The 25,058-nt window shown below is 38.1% G+C and overlaps 4 protein-coding genes across 31 annotated transcripts; 2 read left to right on the top strand and 2 right to left on the bottom strand.

Annotated features, from left to right (window-relative positions):
- Positions 1–93: 93 nt before the first annotated feature.
- sh3bgr (SH3 domain binding glutamate-rich protein) lies at positions 94–12,729 on the bottom strand. 27 transcript variants are annotated; one of them, XM_081614201.1, is made up of 12 exons: positions 12,546–12,729; positions 11,013–11,198; positions 10,793–10,873; positions 8,864–8,935; positions 8,286–8,444; positions 7,720–7,746; positions 5,903–5,926; positions 5,492–5,518; positions 3,527–3,553; positions 3,222–3,251; positions 1,596–1,654; positions 94–729 (listed from the first exon to the last, which is right to left on the bottom strand). In XM_081614201.1, exons 1-11 carry the CDS (start codon positions 12,588–12,590, stop codon positions 1,634–1,636), a joined length of 699 nt encoding a protein of 232 aa, XP_081470327.1. In that variant the 5' UTR covers positions 12,591–12,729; the 3' UTR covers positions 94–729; positions 1,596–1,633. The 27 variants fall into 27 exon arrangements, with proteins under 27 accessions (XP_081470327.1, XP_081470326.1, XP_081470324.1 ...); XM_081614200.1 differs by having other exon boundaries at positions 3,527–3,550; positions 8,861–8,935; XM_081614198.1 differs by having other exon boundaries at positions 8,861–8,935.
- Positions 12,730–13,417: 688 nt separating this feature from the next.
- LOC103474381 (lebercilin-like protein) lies at positions 13,418–15,942 on the top strand. Of its 2 annotated transcripts, XM_008425273.3 has the most exons (8): positions 13,425–13,750; positions 13,826–14,085; positions 14,276–14,518; positions 14,682–14,819; positions 15,146–15,215; positions 15,304–15,425; positions 15,563–15,648; positions 15,731–15,942. In XM_008425273.3, the coding sequence occupies exons 1-6, from the start codon at positions 13,573–13,575 to the stop codon at positions 15,393–15,395; spliced, it is 981 nt and encodes a 326-aa protein (XP_008423495.1). In that variant the 5' UTR covers positions 13,425–13,572; the 3' UTR covers positions 15,396–15,425; positions 15,563–15,648; positions 15,731–15,942. The 2 variants fall into 2 exon arrangements, with proteins under 2 accessions (XP_008423496.1, XP_008423495.1); XM_008425274.3 differs by lacking the exons at positions 15,563–15,648; positions 15,731–15,942 and having other exon boundaries at positions 13,418–13,750; positions 15,146–15,214; positions 15,302–15,402.
- A 297-nt stretch (positions 15,943–16,239) lies between these two features.
- On the bottom strand, positions 16,240–19,609 carry get1 (guided entry of tail-anchored proteins factor 1). The gene is made up of 5 exons (XM_008425271.3): positions 19,213–19,609; positions 18,425–18,590; positions 17,338–17,405; positions 17,015–17,129; positions 16,240–16,541 (listed from the first exon to the last, which is right to left on the bottom strand). Exons 1-5 carry the CDS (start codon positions 19,300–19,302, stop codon positions 16,468–16,470), a joined length of 513 nt encoding a protein of 170 aa, XP_008423493.1. The 5' UTR covers positions 19,303–19,609; the 3' UTR covers positions 16,240–16,467.
- A 166-nt stretch (positions 19,610–19,775) lies between these two features.
- hmgn1a (high mobility group nucleosome binding domain 1a) lies at positions 19,776–23,606 on the top strand. Its single transcript, XM_008425270.3, has 6 exons — positions 19,776–19,989; positions 20,912–20,941; positions 21,403–21,432; positions 21,532–21,570; positions 22,814–22,933; positions 23,015–23,606. The coding sequence occupies exons 1-6, from the start codon at positions 19,975–19,977 to the stop codon at positions 23,081–23,083; spliced, it is 303 nt and encodes a 100-aa protein (XP_008423492.1). The 5' UTR covers positions 19,776–19,974; the 3' UTR covers positions 23,084–23,606.
- Positions 23,607–25,058: the final 1,452 nt, after the last annotated feature.

Genomic DNA, 25,058 nt, shown 5'->3' on the forward strand with positions numbered 1-25,058 from the left:
ATGTTGGTGGGACTCTGAAACAGTATTTAATGAAGTGGTATAAAAAGATTGAGAACCACCTATTTAAGTACTCAAAATAAAACAACATGAAGCTTATCAGTCTAAAATTGTTTATTTTTCTGCTGTTTCCATGTCTTAGTTACACGTTTCACTCTTTGTTCAACAAAGTGCATTGATTAGTCAGGAGTACGGGTAGACAAGTACTTGTAAAAATGGTAGATAGTCTGAATCTTGCAGCATTTGTTCTTCCTTCTGGGCAGCATTAAAAGTCTCTTAAAGCACTCAACTGATAAAAGGAGGAAGTAAGGAACAACGCTGGAATAACGCAGCAGAACATTTACAAGAGAGACAGCCAGGAGTTTTTAGTTTTTTTTTGAAAAGGTCACCTCCTTCTAAGGTTAGAAAATTACAATTGCTAAAAGTAAAGCATGAGAAACGTGGTTAAACTGAAGAAATCTGCATTTTATAAACGCTGCTAATTACAAACACCATTCTGCTCTTCTGCAAAATTTCATTATGATTTGTGTTTGCATGCGAAATATAAAAACGAAGTCAAAATTGCAGTCAAAAGGATAGTTTCATGTGGTGCATGGGTCAAACACGTGACTGATGGTTTCCAGAAGAATCCAGTGCAGAATCGGTGGGCGGAGTTGCTGGCCAACAAGTTTGAGGGGATGGTGGGACAGACGTCTGAGGTTAGGCAGAGATGGAATAGGGAGCTCCTTCGGGCTGGTAAATAAGACAAACAGATAAAAGAAAAACCAGGTCACACATTTTCCCGGTGGTCTGACCATGCTGCCACCTCTAAGCCTGGGCCACCCTGCGTGCCCGCTCCTTCAGGGCCACGTCTGAAAGCTCACTTAGCAGCTTGTTCTAACAAGGAGTGACAGGGGGCTCGCAGGCGTGGAGAAACAGCCAAAGAGAGGAAACACCGGATGCCTGCTTCTCGGCTTTTGCAGACCAAACATGCAGAGCGGAAGCAGAAGACACGCTTTAAAGATTAGGATGATTATCACCACAACCATCACGATCCCCATTAAGATCATCACACTCTTTGCCACTCCCTCAGAGGATAAAAACGGGTAGTGCAAAATGTTTTCGTTGTGACCCAATCTGATCTCCCAGCACAGTATGCTCACTGAAGCTGATCACAGATGGAGCCAGTCATAAGAGGCTGCTGCATTTTTATGTTTTTTTTTTTTGGATGAGGTCTTTAAACTCCTAGAAGTACTGAGGCGATATGGAGCAAAGAATCGACTGCACTGAGAGGTAAATGTTAGTTTCTTCTGAGTTTTAATGTAAAAATAGTAAAACACGCCACTGCACTGCAGAGACTCTTGTGCTGCTGCGGCTGTGCCAGGTTGATTTATAGGTGTAATTTTGCTTTTTGCCTTCTTAAAGAGCAGGGTCAAAAAAGAAAAACAAACTTCAAAAAGATTTGAGGTTTTAATTAATGTGGTTGAAATAAACGCCAAATGATAAAGTGAAATGAAAAGCAGATCACCGACTTGTCAGTCCCAACAATGCTGCACTGCCCTCCAGTGGTGAAACACAGCCTGTAAAACCAATCAGTAAAAGATGGCAAAGTGCTTTACCAGGACAGTAGATGCTCTTCATCTTGACATCACTGTAACTACTCAGCCTCCTCTTCTTCCTGGGAACAACAAACAAACAAACAAAGGGTTTTGGTTTTCAACATGAACACAAATCGTGAAAGATGGCAAGAGGCGTTGAAATATTTCCCCAAAACAGAATACATAAGCATATTTTTCAAATAATTTTTTTAATGGTGAATATAATAGGAGACGTGAACATTCCTGGCGACACAGAATCTGTTATTTATTGTGTATTCTGCCATGGTCAAGCCCTATTCTGAGGCCGTTCTTTGGTCTTCGTGATGCTGTTTGTTCTCAAATGTTCTCCAGCAAACATCTGAGGCATTTACAAACAACCATACTCAAACTGAGATTAAATAACACTCAGGTGGACTTCATTTACTAGTAAGTTGACGTTTGTAGGTATTTTGTTTACCCTGAATTTTATTTAGGGGCATCAATATAAGGAGGTTGAATACAAACAAACTACATTGTGCTGATCTATCACATAAAATCAAAATAAAGTGCATAAAAGTTTGTGGCTATAAAGTGACAAGATCTGTACAAGTTCAAGAAATATGAATGCCTTGCCAGGTGCTGCAGCTTAAAGAAGAAACATCATAGTTCATGTTTTTTTAGATCAAAAATAGCATCTTTGGCTCGGTTTGACAGAAAGGGGGTCTACAATTTTGTCTTACACAGAGTCCACCTACATTCTTAGATCCCATTAAACTAGAAAATATTTCTTTCTCTTAAGACTATTTGCAAAGAATGGAAATTACCAGCAGTACTACCTGGGTTTGTTTCAACGCTTCTTCTTCTCCATTTTGACACATTAATAAGAACTATGTGGTGGGGGGTTGTGTACAGTAACATCCTGGTCCAAGGGGCCTTCACTTGTTAGTGGTTGAAGAGTCAGAGAGTTAAAAATGGGGAAGACGTAATCCGAGAAACGTGCAGTGTTTTGCAGGGTGAAGGGACAAAATACTTTTCAGTGTTACTGACAGGGATTCAACTATAAAAACGGTCCAAATCAATTGGTAAAACAGGTGAATTATCCATTGTGAAATTTTTCCTCTTTGTTGTCCTGCAAGCATTGTGCAGTTAACACTATGTGCTCACTCTCCTGTGAAAACTGTCACATTCACTTTGCACTCGCTTTGTTTGGAGCGCTATTGGCAAAGAGAAGAAGAGGTCATGACTTCTTCCAAAAGCAACAATCCTGTAAAGTCTGTGTACCCATCCAAAAAAACCGACATATCTGAGTTATTCTGTTTTACACTCAGGCAGATGCAAAGGACTTTTTTTTTAAATGCCCAAGTTGTTCATAAAAACAAGAAGTCAAAACATCCAGACAGACTAGAAGAAAGTGCCTCTGAAGAAGTTTTATAGGTCTCTGCATCACTGAGCAAGTATTGCGTTGAGTCATCCCTTAAGTATTGCACATGAATAAGAACCTGCTGCAACACTCCACATTTGTGCACAAATGTGTGGCATGACATACAGCTGACTTGGGGAAAAACAACAGTTTTAGTTTTGTTTGTGATCAGATCGTGCAGAAAACTCCCAATCTCAAGTATGATTCACACCGTGCCAAGCAGGGAGGGAAATAATCCAAACATATACCTCTTGTAATTCTGTATCTTCTTCTTCTTCCTACAGAAGATGAAATCAAGATAAGTCAAGTTTTAAAATATCAATAAGTAGTGAAATATTGGTCCATATAGTATTGCTGTTTCCATCATAACACCACTTCCACCTTAGGAATTAAGACAAATACATGAATCATGCTTCAAACCATTAGGCACTTCCATGGGAAACTATGATAAAAGCAGCATGCAGCACACAAATACAAAAAAGAAAGAAAAGGAAGAAATACTAAGGTTTTCAGAGGCTAAAAGGTGTGATGCCACAAACCACACCAAGTCTACCTCACTGCCTTGTTCTTCTTGGTCCTGCTGGGAAGGAGGGACAAAGACAGAGACAGAAAGGAAGGAGCAGAGAATGCAAAGCAGTGAAGCAATGGAAGCTCCGGCTGGAATGTCAAAGTAGAGCAAAGCATTTTCCACCTGGCATTTAGAACGATGAAATCTCTATATTCTGAATCGTTGTCCAGCAACAGACATTGGACAGCGCGGTGCATTATAAAATGATGTATAAAATACTTTACTGTCTGTCTGACTGAGTTCTCTGTTCAAGTTGAGAAATGTGTTGGGGGGGCACTTTAGACTGACTTATCGTACATCCTATTTGTGGTCAGAAGCTCCAAGACAAAACTATTGAAACACCTGCTGAAGTCGACATTTTCCATCAGAAAGTCAAAGATTTCACACCATCATTGAATTTAAAATTCAACATTACTACTATGAGTATGGACAGATGATGGGTGAAGTAAAAACAAATTGGTTACACTTGTGACTCCAGGATAACATTCAGTTCATAAAGATTTTTCAATTTGGAACGTCACATTAAACTTTTGTGCAGCCTGGCAGATCAAACCGTGGTTAAAAAGAGACTCGCAACACACTCTGCTGCTTCAGAAAACTATAAAAACTCTAGACTACCCAACTATTTTAAGAGACATTCTCTTAAAGCGATTGTGTTAAAAGATCATGAAAGTATATTGATATTTGAAACGTACAGGGTTTTGCAAAAATGTTCATACCCCTTTAACATTATTTCACTTTACATGTATACACTGTAATGTACTTTACTGAGATTTTATATCATAGACGAAGTAGCACATACTATAAATGTGACATAAAAGGCAAAAGAGAGATTAATAAGGATAACATATCATCCTTTTTATATTTTTGTTAGTAAAAAATGTTGAAAGTCACATATCCTTTTCCATTTCCATTTATCTTGACACTGTGCACAGAAAGGAAGATGATAAGGAAAAATCTCCCAACTTGTCAGAAAACATTAGCAAACAGTGTCTTCTTGAGGTCAGTGAGTATCCATAAAAACATTCAGATGCCATCTACATGCCAATGAGTTGTTTTAAAGCTGCTGCCATCACAAATGTAAACAGTTAAATATTTTCTAAGTTCTGTTGGAAATTATACTGGAACTGTGTGCTTGGGTCAAATGAAACTAAGATTGAGCTTTTCTGTAATTTCCTATGCTTACTGTTAAACATGAAAGAGATCTGTGATGCTGTGAGCTTGTTTCTCTTCTAAAGTCCCAGCGGACGCTGTTGAACTCTTTGCAATACCAAATTTTGATCAAAACCTTGTGGACTTCTCAAAAAGTTTGAAATGGGTCACCAGTGGATCTTTCAGTTGTGTAATGACTCAAAACACAGATCGAAATCAACAAAGTAAAGATTCCCAGTCATAAAACTTGGTTTTGTCTTTGGGGATCTCAGTCACAAGACCTAAATCTGATAGAAAACCTGTGGGGTGATCTGAACACTCCTCTCTTCAGCATAAAGGAGGACCAGGGACTCTAGATGACCAAGAGAGACCGTGCAAAGACTAATCAGCAAAAATCCCTCTCTCTCTCTGCGGTCCAACCTTGATAGATGTTACACAAGTAAAAGTGTTGTGGTTTTGGGAAAAAAAGAGATGTATAATTACCAGCATAGGTGCTAATAAGTGTATGGCTGTTAATTTAGTAAGAAACCTAAATGTGTGAGATTATTTTACTGTTATGAAAAGAAATATTCTAAGGCTTTATGCACATTTTCACCAGTGGTGAGAAAAAGCCGCAGGGTGCAGCAGCAGGAGGCGTCAGAGGGCGCAGCAACATGACAACAAGGACAAGATGATAAAAACAAGAAAGCGACTCAAATAGGTTGAAGAAAGGTAAAAAAAAAATATAGAAATAATAGTATATATATATATATATATATATATATATATATATATATATATATATATGTGTGAATCTACCTCAAGCTGTTGGAGTTCTTCTTCCTCCTAAAAGAAATAACATAGCAGCCAGGTCAGCAAGCTGTGTGGGGAGCAAAAAGAGAAGCACATGCATGCACTATAAGGACATCTGTGGAAAAGGAAACTAAAGGGGATGTTTGAAGGTATCAGGATGCAGCTACAGCTGGGAGGAAACCAAGATGTTAGCTGAAAGGGAATCCATTGGAAGAGGAAGAGTTGATGTGAGGAAACTGAAGAGTTTAATGATGAGTAGGATCAACAACAACAACAAAATAAGTACACATCCTTCACAATCCCACCCTCAACAATGTAGAATTGTCTCATCTGAACACCATCAGGCAAGGCTGATGGCTTCATGGAGGAACCGTGGATGATCTACCAAACTACAGAAGATTACTGAAGCACAGTTACCTGTGAGTGCAGCTCCTCTTCCTCCTATAAGGAGCAAACCAACAAGAGATGGACAATAACACAAAGAAGCAGTCAAAGGTCTTACAGCTTTCATGAGTAGTACAATAGCAGGAATAGGGGCAGAAAATGCTTTAAATGTGTGATATCAGGCAGGTGATGGAGGGACTGGAACAACGCTGTTCTGAAATATGAGCTAATCAACTAATGGACACAAAACATCTGTGTGAATAGAGTATATCTAAGAATATCCAAGTCATTCAGTTTGATTGTGTTACCATGTTCCTCCCATTAAAACTAACTGACCCTTCACTAAGCACACCTTAATTTTATTCAGTTCAATCAGTTTATTCATGTATTACCAATCATGTCAGACTATATATTCAATTAACCTAGATAATAGCAAATCCATTCAAAATACATGATAGCCAGAGTTATTTCTTTATTGAGTTATTTGAAAAAGAATATCTGAAAACTAATGAGGTGAAGTCCTCTTGAAGCTCAAACTGAGAATCAGAAGGCAAGAAAAGAGGATTTAAGTGACTCTGATCATTGCATGGTTGTTGTTGACCGATGGACTTCTCTGAGTAATTCAGAAACTGCTAATATTGATGTGCAACCATCTGTAGGGTTTACAGTAAATGCCTCCACCCCCCCAAAAAACAACATCTGATTCATAGGAGGGGAACAGAAACTCAAATAACTCCTTGTTATAACCACTAGATTATTATCTACGCAGATGACACACAGGTCTACATTAGAATGTCACTCCAAGTCAGTTCAACCACTGAACAGATGCCTAGAACAAAGCAATGTGTGAATATGTCATAACTTTCACCAGTTATCTTCAGACCAAACCAGGAACGATCTAGAGTCAGCACACAGCTTCAGTTATTAAACATAAAACTACTGGTCAGTCCTGAAATCTGGGTGTAGTGATGGACTCAGACCTGAACCTTCAGAGACACAAAGTCAGTCTGTCATTTGAAGAACATTTCCAGAATTAAAGGACCCATGTGCCAGCAAAACCTAGGGAAACTCATCCATGCATTTATCTTTAGTCACATTGATCTCTGTGACTACATACACAGTGATGCACACAGCTTAAAAAATAATACTCAGACAGCTGCAGGTGATCCAGAATGCTGCCACGTTCTCACTAAAACAAAGAAAGCACATCTATACCGACTCCCTGTAGCTCAGAGAATAAACTGTAAAATACTTTTGTTACTTTATAAAGCACTGAATGGCTTAGCACCAAAAACACATGAAAGATGTGTTGTCATATCAATCTTCCAGATCATTCAGGTCTTCTGGTTTTACGTTTGCATATCAAAATTACCAGAAAACCCTCATGTGCAGCTCATGTTAGTAACTTTCACAATAACAAGCAGGTGGAGAGATGGTGACAGCTATGAACACAGGATTAAAAGCAGCAACAACTGCTAAGAATGAAAACACTTAATAAAGTAGCAACTTAATCCTTATGTGGAGACATTGTGCACCTGCACTACCTAAAATAAAATCCCTCAATGAAGCAATTTTAGACAGGTTTTCAAAGAAATAAAAGTGATTTTCTTCAATTACGTAATACATTTACTTTAGGTATTATCAAGTTTGCCATGCTTCATAAAGAAAACAGAAGAAACCAGAAGCCCTGATGCAACAAATATGACTGAACTCTGTAATTAATCCTTTTAGGGAAAATAAAGAGGCAAGAAAGTTGAACAAAAAATGCCTAATTCACGCAACCCAAAACACTACATTTGTAAGTGTTAACTGTTTTTTCTTCTAAATAATAATAGAAAAAAAAAACTTACTTGCTCTTCATCCTCTTCTTGTGCTTCCTATAACAAGAGACAGGAAGACATGTCTTAAGTTTTCACATAGTGTACAAAATATGCATCGGTACTTAGAAACATCAGCATTCACAGATTAACATCGTGAAATAAGTTAGAGTGGCTGGGTTTAGGATTGTCCTGACACACCTTAACAAGAACAGTTAATGGTGTTGGGAGGGATTTTGCAGGTTATTATGAACTGTAACATAACAGTTAGCTAATAGGCAGCATGAGATAAAAAAATAGCACAAAAAGAAACCTAAAAAATGAAGGAGAGAAAGTATTAAGAGTCCATTGATGCTGCAGAGGGATTTAAGACCACACTTTGCTTGTTAGTGGTAGAGGAAGAGATTTTAGGATGAGGATGGAGGTAGGTAAATGTTAAGTAAAAAGAGGAAGCTAATGTCAACATAAAATGAGACACTCCAGGAATGACAAGAAGGCATGGGATAGAGAGGGAATTCAATCACTCCGGGGTTATGGAGGTGGAAAACTGATGAGGAGCTGGACTTGAGTTATATGGCAATTACTGTCTCTTCGGTGACCTCATCTGTTTCTTTCTCTGCCGCCGCCTCCTCTTCCTCTCCCTCTCCCCTTGATGTTTCTAGTTCGGTGGCTTCATCATCTGCTCTTCCACCCTCTCCTTCTTCCTCATCACCTGCCTGTCCCTCCTCCTCTCCTTCTTGTGCATCCCCATTATGCTTCTAAGAGGTGAAATAAGTAATCAAGTAAAACAAGAAATGTAATCAAAGATAAATCAATGAAAACAGGGAGTGGGAGAAAAAAAGAGAGACTGTTTCGACATGATTACAATGGCACACTCCTCAGATGGAGATGTTAGTCTTGCAAAAAGGAATCCAGTAATTCATTAAAATGGAAGTGATGGTTTCAAAGGGACAGAAAAACAGAGTTGAAATAAGAACTAGTTTGCTACAGCATTCTAAAGATTCATGCAACACTAACATTATTCGAGGTCATGGGAGGGATTAAGACCCTGTTCAAGTCATCAGCTACACATGGAAGGGAAGTTATTATTTATATCAGATGAGGACTGTGAAGAGGTGTGGCACAGTTATAGAAAAAGCATGATGGGAAAATGGAAACATATTGTCAGCTTTACTACTGAGTCGTCAGGATTTTCCTCTGCATGGGTTCCGTTTTGCATAATGTGCTCCTTCTCAGCCTGCAATGCTTCCTGCATCAAGGAGGTTCAACACAAATCAATCGTAGTGAATTAAAAACAACAGATTTCAAACCCCAAGGTTTTAATAAAATCTATTTATAATATCTACTTGTGGATATGATGGGAGATACACACACACACACACACAACAATTTCTGTCATCTGTGTTGTTCTGGTGTCCAAAGCAGCTTATGAATCCAAGATGTCACTAATGATCTGGAAGTCAACATTTTCTGAGAATGAAAATCTGAAAAGTGCAGCATACATTTGTATTTGGCCCTTTTTGGGCCAATTTCTTGTAGAATCACTTTTCACTATGAGCAGCTGGAATCTTTGAGGTATGACTCAAATTTCAGCCAGTTCTTTGACAAAAAGATCAAGATGAGTCAGACTTTATGGGAAACAACTAATGAACAGAAACAATTTCTCAGCCAGACTTAAGTCTGCACTTTGACTAGGCGATTGTAACACATGAATATGTTGTGATCGAAAGCCTTCCACTGTAGCGCTGAGTTGAGGATTGTAGTCCTGCTGGAAGTTGAACCGTCTCCATTGATTTTATTTATTTATTTATTTTTATGGTTTCATGTTGGATTTGCTTTGCTGTCTTGCTGTACAGTCTGCATGTTCTTATGCTAAAGTCATGAATCGATCCTGTTAGGATTTACTGTAACAAAACAAAATTCCCAGTTTGATCAGTCATAGCAAATCTGTTCTGTATACATTTGTGACCTTGTGAATGAGCTGATGTGCTGTGATGTAGGGATTTCAGAAGGCACTTGGCTGGATATGACTGAGGGGTATCCGAGTAAAGGGGATTGAAAACATATCAACACTGCACTTTTAAGAGTTTAATTTGTGAACATTTGTGAAAAACATGTCTCCTTTTTTATGCAATAGCGTTTGCCTACTCCAAAAAAAAAATCCCAATAAAATATGCTTGGGATTCTGGTTGTATAACATAACAGAGTGTGAGAAAGCTCAATATTTCTGCTAGGAGCTGTATCATTTTGAGCTTCTCTTTAACAGAGAAGCACTCGTCATAGCAACACACCACATTTTACTTCAGAAATGCTGCCTCTTACCAAACTGTCTCAGGAAAGCTCTCTGCAGTTCAGACCAACTATTCAATGAAAACAATCAATGCTTAACAACAATAAAAAAATACAGTAAGAAAGAGCCCAATGTATTCAACAGCCAAATTAATTTTTATAAGAAGCAAACTTCTTTCACATAAAATAACTACTTATCCCTGTTTCCAAAATCAGTTATAGTGAAATAAATGTTAAATATTGTTATAAATTAGTGAAAGTGTCAAAAGATACAGAGTATTATACATTGCTAAGTTGAAACTTCAGTATATGAAATAAATGTCTGATTTAAATGACTGAAAAATGCTGCAGATGTCAAGCTTTATTGGAAACAAGGATGGAATTATATTTTCTTTGAATTCTAAACATAGTTCACCCATGTGACCCCATAGTGCTGCTCAAAGTGCTAACTTATTCAAATATGCATTCTTTACTTACAGAGGCTGTGTTTTGGGTTTTTTTTTGTATTTTTTTCTTCTTGTGCGCTATAAATCACACAGCCAGTAGACAGACTGCGATAACAAAACTTGCATCACCATAATTAGTAATACATCTCTTTGGTGCTTATAAATATTTTATTATAGGCTGAAGCTGCATTATCAACAACTGAATCTGTTGGTTTGTTCTAGCACTCAAAATCTTGGAGAAAAATCTAAATACTCTTTGGAAAAGGTTTTAAATAATAGAATTATGCGGTAGTAACCATTCAATTAAGCAAACAAGTAATATAGCTAGTTGGCAGAAAAACATAAAAAGAAAAACTTAAATCAGCTCTAACCTTCGAGCCAGGAGGAGGGGGCAACCCCAGGAAGGCATACACCGTGTTGTCTTCCTTTGCATCAAAAAATGTATCATAATCCTGCAGGGGGGAAAACATTTTTTTTTTTTTTACTTTTTATGTTATTCAATTGCAGAACTATGTTAGATTTTTTTTTTGCTACATGTGCTATTCTAATTCAAGACCCACATTATAGAGTTACAAATGCATCTTTGCTCACCCCACAGTAGCTCTCCTCATTGAAAATCTGTGGAGGGAGTGGGATGCCGTTGGAGGGCTTCTTCTCCTCTGGGACATTTTGCCTCATCCACATGCGGTTCTGCTCGTTGCAGGCGATGTCCAGCTCAGCGTATTCCACTTTCAGAGCCTCCAGGAAGCCCACCACATCTTGCTGTTTCTTTTTGATCTGCAAGGTGGAAAAATGAACAGCTCATGAATCAAAACCTTTTGGATTTTGTTTTGGTTTTCTTTTTTTTTTTTTTTTTTTAAAGTAATTTTCAGCCTTTGCTTTTCACATTCAAAACATTATTTTAGAGTTGTCCTGTACTTTAACATTTAATATGTGTTTATATACTGTTGCCTGGTTTCCTGCGTGAACCGTTTTCCATTTTCTCTCATTCCCTCACAGCTGAACCCAGTCTCTAATCAACCCCCTGCTGGAGAGACCGACTCTCCAGCTTAAATATTTCTTAGTTAGTGCTTGATCATATATCATATCATCCTGTTATTCCCATCAACCTGCTTGTCTTATTTACTACTTTGGATTTGTACACTTTTCAATTGACTTTTATAGATAAAATTATTTATTTTCACCCATCTCCCTCTTTCCTGTATTTGTAGAGAAATCATATTTTTGATAAGATGCAGATAAGAACATCTTATCTGCATCTTGACTGAGTCAAAGCCTTGACTCAGTCAAAGCCTGAGTCAAGGCTTTGACTCAGGGGATGTGAAAACAAATCCATGTCAAACTTTTCAGACTGATTGATCTGTGTTGGTCATAAAATGGGAAAGCTGAGGTGGATGAATACATTTATTTTCTTCCATCTAGAAAATGTACCATTTTAAAGGAGTGTTAAAGTTTCTAGCTCATTCAACGCAAAGTTTTACAAAGTTTTTGATCACAAATGTTGAACTATAAGACATAACAGCGAGAAAATATATGCTGGTTGAATTACCAATCGAGTTGCATAAAATATACTTAAAGGTAAAATAATGAGGATAGCTTTAAGGCCTCATCTATGGCACAATTCTGGACAAGTAAGCAACCAGTTTGATGGAAAACAAATTCATTTTTCTAACTATTGTGAGAAAGCTGGACTAGTTATGCTTAAGAGACCTCAAGAAAGGCTAACGAAAACAAACTTTCCCTCTTCTCATTAGTAATCACCCAAATAAGTACCTAAGCAGTGATTTATAGAAATAAAAGCAGTCTTAAAACTATAACTGGGGTCTGAAAAAGAGCCCCCAAGCTCTGACATGAAAAGATTAGGGAGCCCCTGTTCTGGAAGGCTCCGCCTGTTGAATCACATTTACATACGAAATACTTACCCAAGATCACTCATCAGAAATAAATCTGATCACAAGTCAAGCCAGTTAACTTGCTGAAAGAGCAAATTATCAGACGGCAAGGCAACCAGCATTAATTTATAGATTGAACCCAGTGAAATCAGAGTGAGTGACAGTCATGTTCAGTTTATGGAGTACAACCTGCAAAGCTCGACCCAAAGTTAAGATCAGAGTGAAAACTTACCGCTGTCGATCCAGAGGAAGTGGCGAGGAAAACTTTGATTACCATTTTTACTACAAACTATGTTGAAGAGGTGGCAGTGCAACAAGAAGGGCCTTAAAGGAGAAGTCTGCCTGCTCTATTATTAGAGCGCACCCCGGACGGAGAAATAACAGTGGGATCGCACACACACACTGACACACATTGCTGGAGGTATTTTTGTCTCCGGGCTCCATTAGAGGCGGATTGGTTAGTTGGCCCCTTGGGGCGCAGCGCCGCATACTGATTGGCAGCTTTAGCTGTCTGTCGGCTCAGGGAAAGAAAGGCAAGTTAGTTTCTAAGTCCATGCTGAGAAGGACAGAAATAGCTGTGAACAGCACTGTGGGAGTCACAGTGCTTATTTTAATATGAAACTGTTATTTTTATTTGAAGAGGTTATTTATTTCACTTTATTGGCTATAATCACTTTTTTTAATTTAGCTTATATAGGTGTTTTTTTTTTTACTTTAAACTGATTACATTTTTTTAAAATCAAACAAGAATAGAGATAAGGGTAAATGTTGAGTCCAATGTTAGTGTGATCTATAGCTATAGTGTTTGTGAATTTTTGTTTAATTTTAAGTCATTTTATTTTGTGGTTTAACTATTTTAAAAAGTTGGTATCTAATTCGGAACCTGATTAAAGGGATATTCTGCTGCTCAAGGACTCTGGACTGTCTTTAATCTTGCCCTGGGTTAGTCATAAACACGGTTTGGAAAAACTACACCAAAATCTAAAAATTCTAACTATCTTAGATTTTTTTTTTTAAAGCTAATTAAAGTTTGAATCACATGCTAACTTCAGCTTCGTTATGAGTTCCGTAGCAGGTGCCATGACAACCGGCGTTTTTTAAAAAGTAAAAAAAAATTCTGTTTAGGATTAAACATTTAGATAAAATTCCAAAGACATTTAATTAGCATAGACCGATTTACTAAGCTGAGTTGTTTCCGGTTTTGACAAGAAATTTTTTTTCTTATGTTTCACAAAGTGTCAAATTCTTCTTAAAGTTGCATGGATGGGGATCGTGATACAGTGAGCTGCAGTACCAACACCTCCAGGTGGTCCAGTCCCTGCTGTGGTTCTGATGGTCCAGGGTATCCATCTGACCGTGAGGAGAGAGCTGACAGGACTCCAGATGAGCATCCATTAGCCAAACTCCAGGGATCAAAGCGATCTGGATACAGTCAAGGCAATGCAGGATGTAGTTGAGAGTGGGCTGCTATTTCTTTCTGTCATAACCAAACGAATTTACTTTTCCCTTCAGGCACGAAAACCCAAGCGGTCCAGAAGCAGAAAATGAAGCATGAAATCCTGAAGATGCCTCCAATCCGTACCATGCAAGGTTCAAAGTCAGTGAACCTGGCCCCCAGCATGAACTGCATCTGGGCGCTGAAGAGCCAGGTTTGGGATCTGCAGCAGCAGCTCAGTGAAGCCAAGACTGAGAACAAACTGCTGAAGAAAGTCCAGAACCGCCACACGGTGGCGCAGCAGCACTTCAGAGACTCAAATGACGACATCTCCCAGGTTGGATCAAAGTTTCATCTCTTCAGATTTTTCTTGTAACACTTCCATTCTGTCAGCTAAGTGTGCCCTATATACGTCTGAAGACAGAAAGTAATCATACTCTGAATACAATTCAAATTTAAAGAGTATTCCTGCATCACCAGCACAACCAGTGCCAAAGAAACCATATTCCTTCTGTGCATGTTTCCAGATTTTAGCCAAGCACAACAATGAAACCAAAGCTCTTCAGGGTTTGCTCCGTGAAACCCGCATGTCCCGTGACAACCTGGGCAGGCAGCTGCAGGCCACAGAAAGAAAGCTGCTCAGCATGAAGGACACTCTACAGCACCTGCAGCAGCTCAGCCAAGACCAGAGTCTACTGGACAGGGAGGAGCTCACCCTGAAGCTGGCCTGGGCCACTACACAGCTGGAGGACAGGGACCGGAAGATACAGGTGCGAAGGTGAACGGTATGGAGGCTTGAGTGAGTTGCTGGGATATAGCTTACTTCAAAGTTGAAATCAGAACGCATGATCAAGCCCTAAGTTTTTAGTGTTAAAGCATAGCCCTTTTATTTGGTCGTGCATTGCATTTCTTTTTGATCTCCTTATATTTTAGAACATGGAGAGAACCCTTGAGTTGTACCAAGAATCATTCAAGCGCCAAATAGACTCGGAACAAAGAAAGCTCAGAGAGGCAAGAAAAGCATCCGTCTGTCTGCAAGACCACATCCACCAGCTGACCAGAGAGCTCCAGGTGAGCAAGCATGAAATGACGGATATATCGGTATCACTCATAGTTTCTCCATAAGGTTTAATTCAGGCGAATTTGCTGACAAATCAATCACAATGATAACATGGCTTTTAGCAGTTATTGGTACCTTTTGCAGTGTGGGCAGGTACCTGGAGCTGCTGGAAATTGAAACCAGCATCTCTTTCTTTGTATATGAATTTCACTTTTTAAATTGAATTACTGAAATTACTACTGCAATAATGATAATGATTCTGTTTGCTCAGATGTACCTCTTGTCTCTATAGCTATGTATAATACGCAACTTTTGATTTTTTTTTTTTCTGAAATAGCTCAGAGAAAAAGAAGTGCAGAAACATAATATTTACTACCACAGGATGGTTAAAGGACACAGCAAAAAAGGTAATAAGCACAAATAAGATACTTTGACAAAGGTTAGTTATGCTTTCTAGTTCCCTGTGACTTTAGCTGCCTGAACGTATAATTGTAGCCAAAGTGAATAAGGTGGTGCAGACGGATAGATCTGTCCAAACATCATCAGAGCTATGGAAGAGAGATGTTTTGGCACATAAGGAGTCTTGAGCAATTAAACATCAAGTTTTGTATCTGCAGGTACGTTGCATTCAGTTTGATCTAATTTGTTGATTTGTGCTTCATGTTATCAAGAAAATTAGATATTTAATGAATCCACCATGCCTATTTAAAGTTCCTGTGATCATCCAAGCCCCGTTAACCGTTTATCATTTCAGCATTATAACCACCATCTGCAAGTGTTGCTTACTGAAAGTTAAGAAACATTTCTGAAAACACTGTATTAGAAGACGATCACCACGACGTAAGCATTGTTCTGGTTGTGAATTGGGTAGTAAAAGGAATATTTTATCAAGCTGATGTAAAATCTGTTTTTTTTTTTTCAGGTATTTTTAAAAAGAAAATATTGAGAGAAACTATTGGGAAGAAAACCGAGATGAGAGCCTAGAACACCTGGCCGAACGACAAAGAAGCCGAGGCTTTAGAAACTTCACAGCAGTTATAAGAAAAGGAAACAGAAGATGAAATCAATTTGGCCAACGTTTTGGAAACAACTCTGAATGCAACCATGTCAAATAAAAATTAATGCACAGCTCAACCCAGTCAGTCAGAACTTGCAAAGTGAGAAGACTTCTCAATACACAAGAGAAATCATTTGTGGCGAGATTAAGAATCTTCAAACGGATCATAGCCTCTTACAGTCAGTTTTGTCAGATAAAATCTCACTGCAGTGATGAAAGCTTTGTTTTCAAAGGTTTTAAAAAATGACAAATATTAGAATTTCTTATGTTTTGTTTTAACTTTAAAAAAAATGTTCAGACCAATATTTTTGGAACTAAACAAAAACTACCTGAGTTGTTTTTGTTGGATGTTTCCCAACTTGGAAAATACAAAATTTGGTTTTAACAGTTTATTTAAAAAAAAAGAAGAAGAAGAAAAAAGAAAATGTCACAATTCTATCCAGTTGGTAAGAAATCAAAACATTCATTCAACAAAAATAGAAAACACAATGTTACAATAATAATAAATTAATACTGCAGTTGGAGAGCAGTCTTATCTTCGTGTTAAACACCAAACTCATTTCCAAGAAGACGTGCAGACAGCCGAATCACAGCCGAGTTCTCTAACTGATGGCACTGAGGCCCAGTGTGATTACTTTGTTGCAAACCACCAGCCAGCAAGTGATTCCCACGCCACCTGCAAGAAAAGAACAGCTCTGTGAATCTTTCATTTGCAGACTTCATTTCCTGTTCCTGCAGCCAAGTATGGTTATTCACTGGTTAACATTATATATACCATTTTTTCCTCAAGTTGTCATGTTTTTAAAATCGAACAGTATAAAATGATCTCTTATGCAGAGAAATGTACAAACTGAAATACTAAGACACCATCTTATCCAACATGTTGATCATTATTTAGAAACGAGGACATTAGTTTATAACAATGGAGCCTCTTTCTGGTGGTTTCTGTAGCCCCATATAGTCATGGTTGATCCTGGAACATCTTGAAACTGATCAAGTGTTATCAACTGATAAAATGTAAAAAAAAAAAATTGCTTTAAAGTAACATTTCACTAACTAGTCATCGAGACGTGCATATCAATAATAACTATTGTGTAAATTGTTTGGCTTATCTTATATTGGATACAACAAGAACAGCAGACTGACTACCTGCCACTCCTGTTGGGAAAGCCACTAGTCGCTCCACAGGAGCGATCCATTTACTGGGGACCACAGTCACTGGATCAGAGTAATATTTCCATATCAGTGAGACCATCAGAGCAGCCTGAAGACAGAAAGGAATACATATTAGAAATTATAGATAGTTCCTACATTGCTACTATTTGCAGCTTGTACTAATTTTACTGTGTTCAAAGATTCATGCTGTTCTAACAAAGTTTATAAGTTTAGATGTTACAAGTGGTCAGAGCATCAAGAGAATTTTTGTATAACTTACAGATACATTTGTGTTTCTGTTTATATTGTCCACCTACCTGCAGTATGTAAAAGACGATGTTCACCACCCATTTCATTTTGGCTTGTTGAGCGGTCCTAGACTGCACTGCAAAGGTAAATCAAACATGGAATCATTTGCAGTATATGTACCCATGTGTGCTCAGTGTTAGAACAAATTTAATTAATGTAAGTTTGTAGGTAGTGATGTAATACCACTATAGGTGCCTTTTATCTGAAATTGCCAAACAATGTATTTCAGACAGAAAGTAAATGGAGAGAATATATGCATGCAAATTCTTGCAAGAGTCACTAAAAACATATTCATTATATCACAATACCACACACACATTAATTTAGCAGTTGTACAAATATTACGCATTTGGCTAGACAAATGTCGACTTCTGGTTTGTTTATGAGACGGTTCTTAGATTGTCTGCATTGGACAACAGGCAGCTGTTGCTCCCAGCAAATACTTTGTAAACATCAAACCTCCAGCCACTTCCTGCAGTTGCTGAATTCTGTCTGTTGCAGCAGATCTAAACAGCTGTGAAAGACTGAGTACGTCCCCATTTGAGTCAAATGTGTTTAAAAAGTGAATGAATTTTTTTCAAAGGTTGAAGTGCAGTACCTGACAAAATTATTCATACCCCTCCATATTTTTCACATGTCGTCATATTTTAACCAAAAAGTTACTAATTGGGATTTTTGAGATAAATCAGCACAAACTATCGTGTTACAGTGAAAAAGGATGGAAATAAATACATCACTGTTTTAGCTAGTAAAAATCCAAGAAGTGTACCATGCATTTATAGTCAGGTCGCTTGAGTGAATACTTTGTGAAATCATTTTCACAGCCATTACAGTTGCATTTTTAAGTGTCTCTGACAGCTCTCCACATCCAGAGAACTCAATTTCTTCACAGTCTTCTTTGTTAAACTACTTCACATTTTTTGAAGTGTACAACAGTAGGTCTGTTACCAGTACAGCTTAAAACCTAAGCTGTACTGGTAATAATAAACATAAAGCCCATACTACATTTTGCTAGCTTATAAGAAAGATTCATGCTGTTCAGTGGTATGATGTACCTCTTGAATTGGTGAACATGTGTGTTGGTTTTCATCTTACCATGCGTCTTAAGCTTATCTGTAGTTTTGTTAATTTTACGCTCCAGCCTGGCATATCTTGCAAACTCATCCATCATGCTTATGGAGGACTGCTCCTTCTTCATCTGCTGGATTTCAGTCCTCATCTCACTCTCCTGCTCGGCATCTTTCTGCACCATCTTTGTCAGCTTAAAAGAGAAACAAAAACTGCTTTACTGAGTACAATAAAGGGATGGCTTTTACTGTGGGTTTTTCAAGTGCTGCCAATTTGACAGCCCTTTTCCAATTTATACTGTTATAACATAATAATGTAAAAAAAAAAAAAAAAAAAAAGAAAACCCATGACCTATTGGAGCTGCTTGATTTGTGGAAGAACGGAGGTTTATTGAACTACATTTATTAAAGTTAACATTTTCAAAATTAATAGAAAGGTCCCTAAATAACTGTCACAGCAGCATATATATGCAATATATGACAATATAATGCACGGAGCAGTTCTGAATATTTTAAATTCAGTGATATGGTTAGTAGAGTGACTGAGACTAAATACAAAAGGATAGTGCAAAACAGCTAAGGTGCTGCATTTTTGCTACGTTCGGGTCGTAACTTGATCAGGTTGTGGTGAAAACTCCACCCGGCCTTCAGCCAAGATAAGCCTCGTTTTGTTTACGGCAAGCTAACACTATTGGATTAGCTAAATGCTAAGCTAGCAGCGGCTAGCTTAGCATTCTATTTAAATGAGATTACAATAAATGCATAACAGTGCTCAAATCCGCAGTTGACACAGACAAAGCAGAACCCCCTACTTACGAAAGATGAAATGCTAGGCAGGAGTATTTTCATGAGATTGCAGAGAAACACGGAGCCCAGCACCAGGAACCATGCGCAGCCTGTCGCCATGTTTCCACCAGTGTTACTCCCACAGCTATTCAGCTCACTGTTACAGATGGAGCTGATAAGACTACTTTTTGTAATATCACATACGTTTCACTAATCTCTGTTCAACAACAAGAAAGCACGGGCGTGCAAGCAAAATCATGCGGCATATTTCCCTCTTGAGGGTGCTTTATATCTGTGCAAATATTGCTTCAGGTTTTGTCACATTTTTCTTGTGATTTGCTGATAATCCTTTCATGTTATCTAATCACTGAGGCCTATACCTTCACCGTGGTTTTTCTTCTTCCTTTTTTTTTTTTACTGACAACACCCATCGTGCTTTCCTTGTTAAACACTGATAGTTGATTGGCACACCATCCTACCCACACAGGTAAAGATGTTGTGTTTCAAAAATATGCTGCCTGAACCTCAAAGCCAATCACTGGGAACATTGGGCGGAGATTCACTCTTCCTGCTAGGTTGGTAGGACAAGGGATAAAATACATAAGGAGCAAGGGATCCAATCCAGTTAAAGCTTGTTCTGGTACTGGTTGAACCTTAAATATAACGTTTGCACACTTCCCTGGGAAGTATAGGGTTGAGGTGTACGTCTAACCTGCAGGCTTTCCTAGTTTTATCGGAACAAAAAGGTTGAAATTTTCCTTACAGTAGCTGTCTCGTCAAAACAAAACGAGAATGGGACGGAAAAAGGTAAGCTTAAACGTGTGTATAAGCATGTCTAAAGTGTTTTAGCTGTAAACATTGTATCTGAAGCAGGGATGTAGAAGGATAAATGTCCTGAGTGTTCAATGGGTTTTACGTGGAATCCAAGTCGGATGTGCTCAGGTCTGCCGTGTTCACACTGGGAAGTGGCGCCTTTTTACTCAGCCCTGGGATAACACGCCTGCACAGCCAAATAAGTTTCGCTCCCGGAGTCACATATCCTGATAGCAATGCACGCTCAGGCAGGTTTCTGATCTGCTTGGCTACTTCATAGTCCTATGTGTGTGTGTGTGTGTGTGTGTGTGTGTGTTGGGATTAAACAAAGGGGTGTTAACTATCGTCGAGGAAGCATACAGGTTACGACCTCAAGGAATTTCAGTCGTGAAACACTGTATTTTAAGCTTAGTTTGAGCTTCTTTGGGTAGATTTTGCAGCGACTAAATGTGGCGTGTTTTCTTCATGTTTACCGCTTTACATTGCTGGGATATTAACCTTTGACTGTCCTCAGTATTAAGATGGTGTGCGTCACTCCCGAGGCGGTCTGTCTTTTCTTTATGGATCATCATGGCAGCTGATGTGTCCAAGAAAACAGCGACACAGCTGGCCGATTCCATTGGGTCTGAAACCCCATACTGCAAAAAAAAAAAACCCAAACATATTTGGCTTGCCTTTAAAATATGTTTTTAGGCTACTATTATTGATGGTTTGAAATCCTTAACCCCGAATCTGAGCTAGAAACGCCTAGGACCTTTTGTCACATTTCATACAGATTGCATAAATTCTTGATCAGCTAGCGGGAAAGAGAGGTGCCCATCCCCCTTTCCACCACACACCCACTTTAGCTCACTCATGAATGGTTGTTGTTCAATGCTTGTTAATTTTTTTTTCTCCACCTCTCTGACTTACACAGGGAACTTCCAATGCAGATGCAGCTGCAGAGGTGAGTACGTCTAAAAAAATAAATAAAAATAATCTAAGTGATGACATAATGTAGTGATGGGATCGGAGTTTAAATGCTGTACTGATGAACTGTGGAGTTAAAGATTTCTGTTTCAATTTAGATGATTTCATAAGCTGAACTGCACAGGGGAACATTTTCATCTTGGTCTCCAAAAGGCCAGTAGAATGTGCACATAAACCATAGCCAGAGGGGGCTATGCACTCACAGGCTTACATACTGACTGATTTACAGTGCTTAGAGGAAATGCAAGGAACATATTGGTGTGTGTGATTTTTAGCAGTTGCATTTTCTTTCTGCTTTAACACATAATAAAATTTATTAATGTCCTAATCTCTGATCCTAATAATTGTGGATAGGATAATTGTTTGCTGACTTTTAAAGAACTTGTTAAATCACAACTCATCAATATTTTTGATTAACTCAGAATCTTTGTTTTGCAGCCAAGACGGAAGTCTCAACGGCTGTCGGAGGTAAGCTTCACCATCCTTTTTGAGACTGAGAATTCAACTTGCATGCCCGGCCATTGCAATGCATTTTCCTTTTCTTATGTTAAATTTTGTGCATTGCAGAAAGAGACCCAGGAAAAGCCACAACCAGAGAAGACAAAGGTAGAGAGACATGGCTTTCCAGTGGTGGTTAAACCTTTTTTTGTTTTGCCACATTACCAGAACTGTGGTCAGAAGGAGTTCATGAATCTCTATAGCTCTGTTCAGACCTGGTATCAACATGCATCAGGGGTAATTCATATGCATTCACACTCCTAAATCTACGCTCTATTCTCAGATCACAGTTGTCCAATTCACATGCAAATAAACACAGCCACGTTACATAGCCCACTCAGTAGGTCTTTAGGTCTACTGGGGTCAAATGTAATAATTTGAGTATGAAAAATGTTATTAGCACATCAACACAGCTGAGGTTCAAGTGAGTTTAGCTGAAATTACCTTTTTTTTAAATTTTTTTTGTCAAGAGACATCCTGGTTCCAGAGAGGCATTAAGACTAAAAGTGGCGCTGGTTGTCCTGCACTCTGAAACTTTCTCATTTGTATGTCATGGTCTACCGAACAGTGGTATTGTCGTTTTCTTTGCTTTCCACAGTGAAAAATAGGTCTTATTTTTAATCACAGAAATCTGAAAATTGTGGTGTGCAATAGTATTTAGCTTGCCTTTTTTGTTCTCAGATTCCTTTAAATAAAATCCAGTAGAACTTAAATAAAATTCATACAAAAGTCCCCTAATTGGTAATTAAGTCATTTTCTTGGTCTATATATGTGAAACTATGTACAATGGAAAAACTAACAATGCATGAACACACCATACCTATAATGAAATATCGCATCTCCGTAGCATTATGCTATGGAGGTGCTTTTCAGCAGAGAGGTGCAGGGGACAGAAAAATGTAAGGCACAGCCTTCCGCATACCTATCATCTACTGTTCAATTTCTTATGTATATATCTTACACTTCACAAAATTGTTCACGTCTGACCTGTGGGGCCAGATGTGAAAGTTGGCCCCAGCACATGATGCTTTTGGTCTGAAAAATGAGGAGTGTTTGTTTCATCAGATTAAAGGGTGGTCCTTTGTGTCTCACAGCTGTAGTGTGATCAATTTTATATCCTATACAGACCTTGTTTGTTATTGACTGAGCATGCGCAGGTGAGATCCGATGACTGGTATTTAAAGCAGATTTTGACCTAATCTATTTTACTTGATGACCTTGATCTGGTCATCAAGGTGCAACGTAACCCTTCTAGTGGAAAAGCACACAAGACCCTGGTTCTTATAGCTGTGATTGAAAAGAACATGTTTTTTTTTTCCCTCCTAATGCTTTGCATTGATGTTAATGACAGGCTCCACCTAAAACCAAGAAGGTAAAGGAGGCAGCAAAGGCCAAGGCTGAAGAGAAGAAAGAAGAAGCCCAGGCAGAGAAAGAAGTTCCTGCAGAAAATGGCGAGGCCAAAGCTGAGGAGGTACGTTACCACTGGTGCCTAATGGGTTTGGTTTCATAGTAGGAACAAACTGCTAAATATGTCTGCTTTATTCATCGACAGGCTGCTGCAGCAGATGATCAGGAAGACGAAAAGGAAGACAAGGCTGAAGAGGATGAGAAAGCAGAGTAGCAGAGATGGTTTCATGTACTTCTTTTTGTTGTAAAATGCAGAGAATATTTTTATCAGCTATTTTCTTAAGACGGCATTGTTTTTAAGGATGTGATTGCATTTTTAAAATACTTAAATGTCTTGTTAAATTTCCAAAGCTTTTGTGAAGGGACCCTTTCTGTCATTGTGTTGATTGTATTTTGTGGCATCATACATGTTTCAGGAGAGAGAGATGGTTTGTTCAGAGGGACCATATCACCGGTACTATTATGGATTCTCAAAATGCTGTGAGTGGAATAATGCTGTGGAAGCTAAAGCATTATTTTGTGTTTGTGAACTTTGGTGCTCAGCTTTCACTCCCCCCGCCCCATTTGAAACAAATGTTTTCAATTTTCTGGTACAGTAGTGAACAACGGTGAGACGCATCGTTGCAGAGTTAGTTGTTTATCCTTTTAGGATCTTGGGTTTTGGGATTTTATCTTTTCCAAATTCCTTTATGCTATAGGTGGTATAAAATGCCAATTAAAATGGTTTCTGTAATGTTTGTAAAGTTGTTGTTTTTTTTGTTTGTTTTTTTTAACTTGGCCTTCATAATAACACTAATGGCAACAGCCTCTACCTACAGTGAATCCTGCATATTTTTTACACTGTGACTACAGCTTACCGCATGTTGTAGAGCCACAGCTTTCTCTCAGAAAACTGCAATTTTCTGTTAGAAAGCTGCATACAAGTCACTGGTTTTTTTGTTTTTTTTTATTATGGCAAAGTCCCACCATAATTCTGAATTGATCAGTCACTCTTAACATAAATTGTAAGTAGGTCTAAGGTTAAGTTTTCTCAGAGACCTTCTAGCCTTCAAAATCTATTTTTATATGTATATAGAATAATTTTCCCAACTGGGCTCAATTTTCAGTCATTTAACCCAAATTCTTACTCTGGCAGAAAGGAAGGTAGGTTGCTCAGGAAAGACCCTAACTAATATTTGTTAAACTGGCCAAAAACTGAAAGATGTCATAAATCCATTGTCACTCAACAGTGAAGTTAGGTTTTTGTTAACGTGGACTGAAGTAACCAAGAACGAAATGATCATTACTTAAAATTTCTAATCATTTCTGCTTAGAAAAGTTGTCAAATATCCAGACAGAATGAAGTCAGGAGCTCTTGATGACTAAACGTTTGTGGCACATTTAACAAAAACTATGCGAGTTCAAGAAAATCCACAAAGAAATAACATTTATGCACCTTCTTTTACTTAAAGTATAAAAATTACTTTAAAATGGGTGAACTAGTTTCCATTGAATTTTATTAGTGAAGATTAAAAAAATATAAAATTGGGTTTTAATATGTAAGGCAAAATATCAGCCTTCTTACTTTCATGTGTCCTGGCCTAACTGAAGCTAAATATTCAGTTGAGTTTTTTTGTATGGCGCCTATTCTCAACAAGTGTTTTAATCTTAAAATTTAATTCATTTCAAGAGTTCAAATAGAAGACAAAGAACCAAGATTATATTACACAGATATGGTAAAACAAAATCATTGAAAAATTCTACTTGTTTCACAAAGTCAAATAATCTGTATTTTTTTTTTTATTCAAGCATTGATGTTCTTTTGCTTTGATGAATATTGCTTATAGCTAATGAAAATACAAATTTCAGTGGCTTTGAACCAGTGGGAAACGCTCCAGTTCTTATTCTCTTTAACCCAGGAAAATACAGCTGATATTCTTTGTTCAGTTGTGGAGTGAGCACAAAGTATCTGACAGTTACACCGCATGTCAACAGATAAATATCCATATGAAGCATCAAGTTCGGCTGCTGTCCTTAGAGCACAGAACGTTTTAAACTTTTCAAAGCTGCACTGGGGCATTTTTTCTATTTTTTATTCCTCTCAACTTTCTATTTCTCTTTTTCCTGCATACAGCATTCTGTGAACAGACAAGTTCGTTTGGCAACAGATAAGTCCTCTATAGAGGCTTGGTTTAAGTGACTCTGTTCTT

This window comes from Poecilia reticulata, chromosome 13 (genome assembly GCF_904066995.2).
Source record: "Poecilia reticulata chromosome 13, P_reticulata-male-v2, whole genome shotgun sequence".
Lineage (NCBI taxonomy): Eukaryota > Metazoa > Chordata > Actinopteri > Cyprinodontiformes > Poeciliidae > Poecilia > Poecilia reticulata.

Coding starts and splice junctions, on each gene's coding strand:
- sh3bgr (XM_081614198.1), bottom strand. CDS start 12,590: ATGGTAATCAAAGTTTTCCTCGCCACTTCCTCTGGATCGACAGCG. Junction 11,199..12,545: donor CTTCCTCTGGATCGACAGCG/GTAAGTTTTCAC, acceptor TCCACCTTGCAG/ATCAAAAAGAAACAGCAAGA. Junction 5,519..5,902: donor AAGAGGAGCTGCACTCACAG/GTAACTGTGCTT, acceptor TATTTCTTTTAG/GAGGAAGAAGAACTCCAACA.
- LOC103474381 (XM_008425273.3), top strand. CDS start 13,573: ATGGATGGGGATCGTGATACAGTGAGCTGCAGTACCAACACCTCCAGG. Junction 13,751..13,825: donor GCGATCTGGATACAGTCAAG/GCAATGCAGGAT, acceptor TTTTCCCTTCAG/GCACGAAAACCCAAGCGGTC. Junction 14,820..15,145: donor AGCTGACCAGAGAGCTCCAG/GTGAGCAAGCAT, acceptor TTTCTGAAATAG/CTCAGAGAAAAAGAAGTGCA.
- get1 (XM_008425271.3), bottom strand. CDS start 19,302: ATGGCGACAGGCTGCGCATGGTTCCTGGTGCTGGGCTCCGTGTTTCTC. Junction 18,591..19,212: donor TGCCTAGCATTTCATCTTTC/GTAAGTAGGGGG, acceptor TTCTCTTTTAAG/CTGACAAAGATGGTGCAGAA. Junction 17,130..17,337: donor TCGTCTTTTACATACTGCAG/GTAGGTGGACAA, acceptor TTCTGTCTTCAG/GCTGCTCTGATGGTCTCACT.
- hmgn1a (XM_008425270.3), top strand. Junction 21,433..21,531: donor AGTCTCAACGGCTGTCGGAG/GTAAGCTTCACC, acceptor TGTGCATTGCAG/AAAGAGACCCAGGAAAAGCC. Junction 22,934..23,014: donor GCGAGGCCAAAGCTGAGGAG/GTACGTTACCAC, acceptor ATTCATCGACAG/GCTGCTGCAGCAGATGATCA.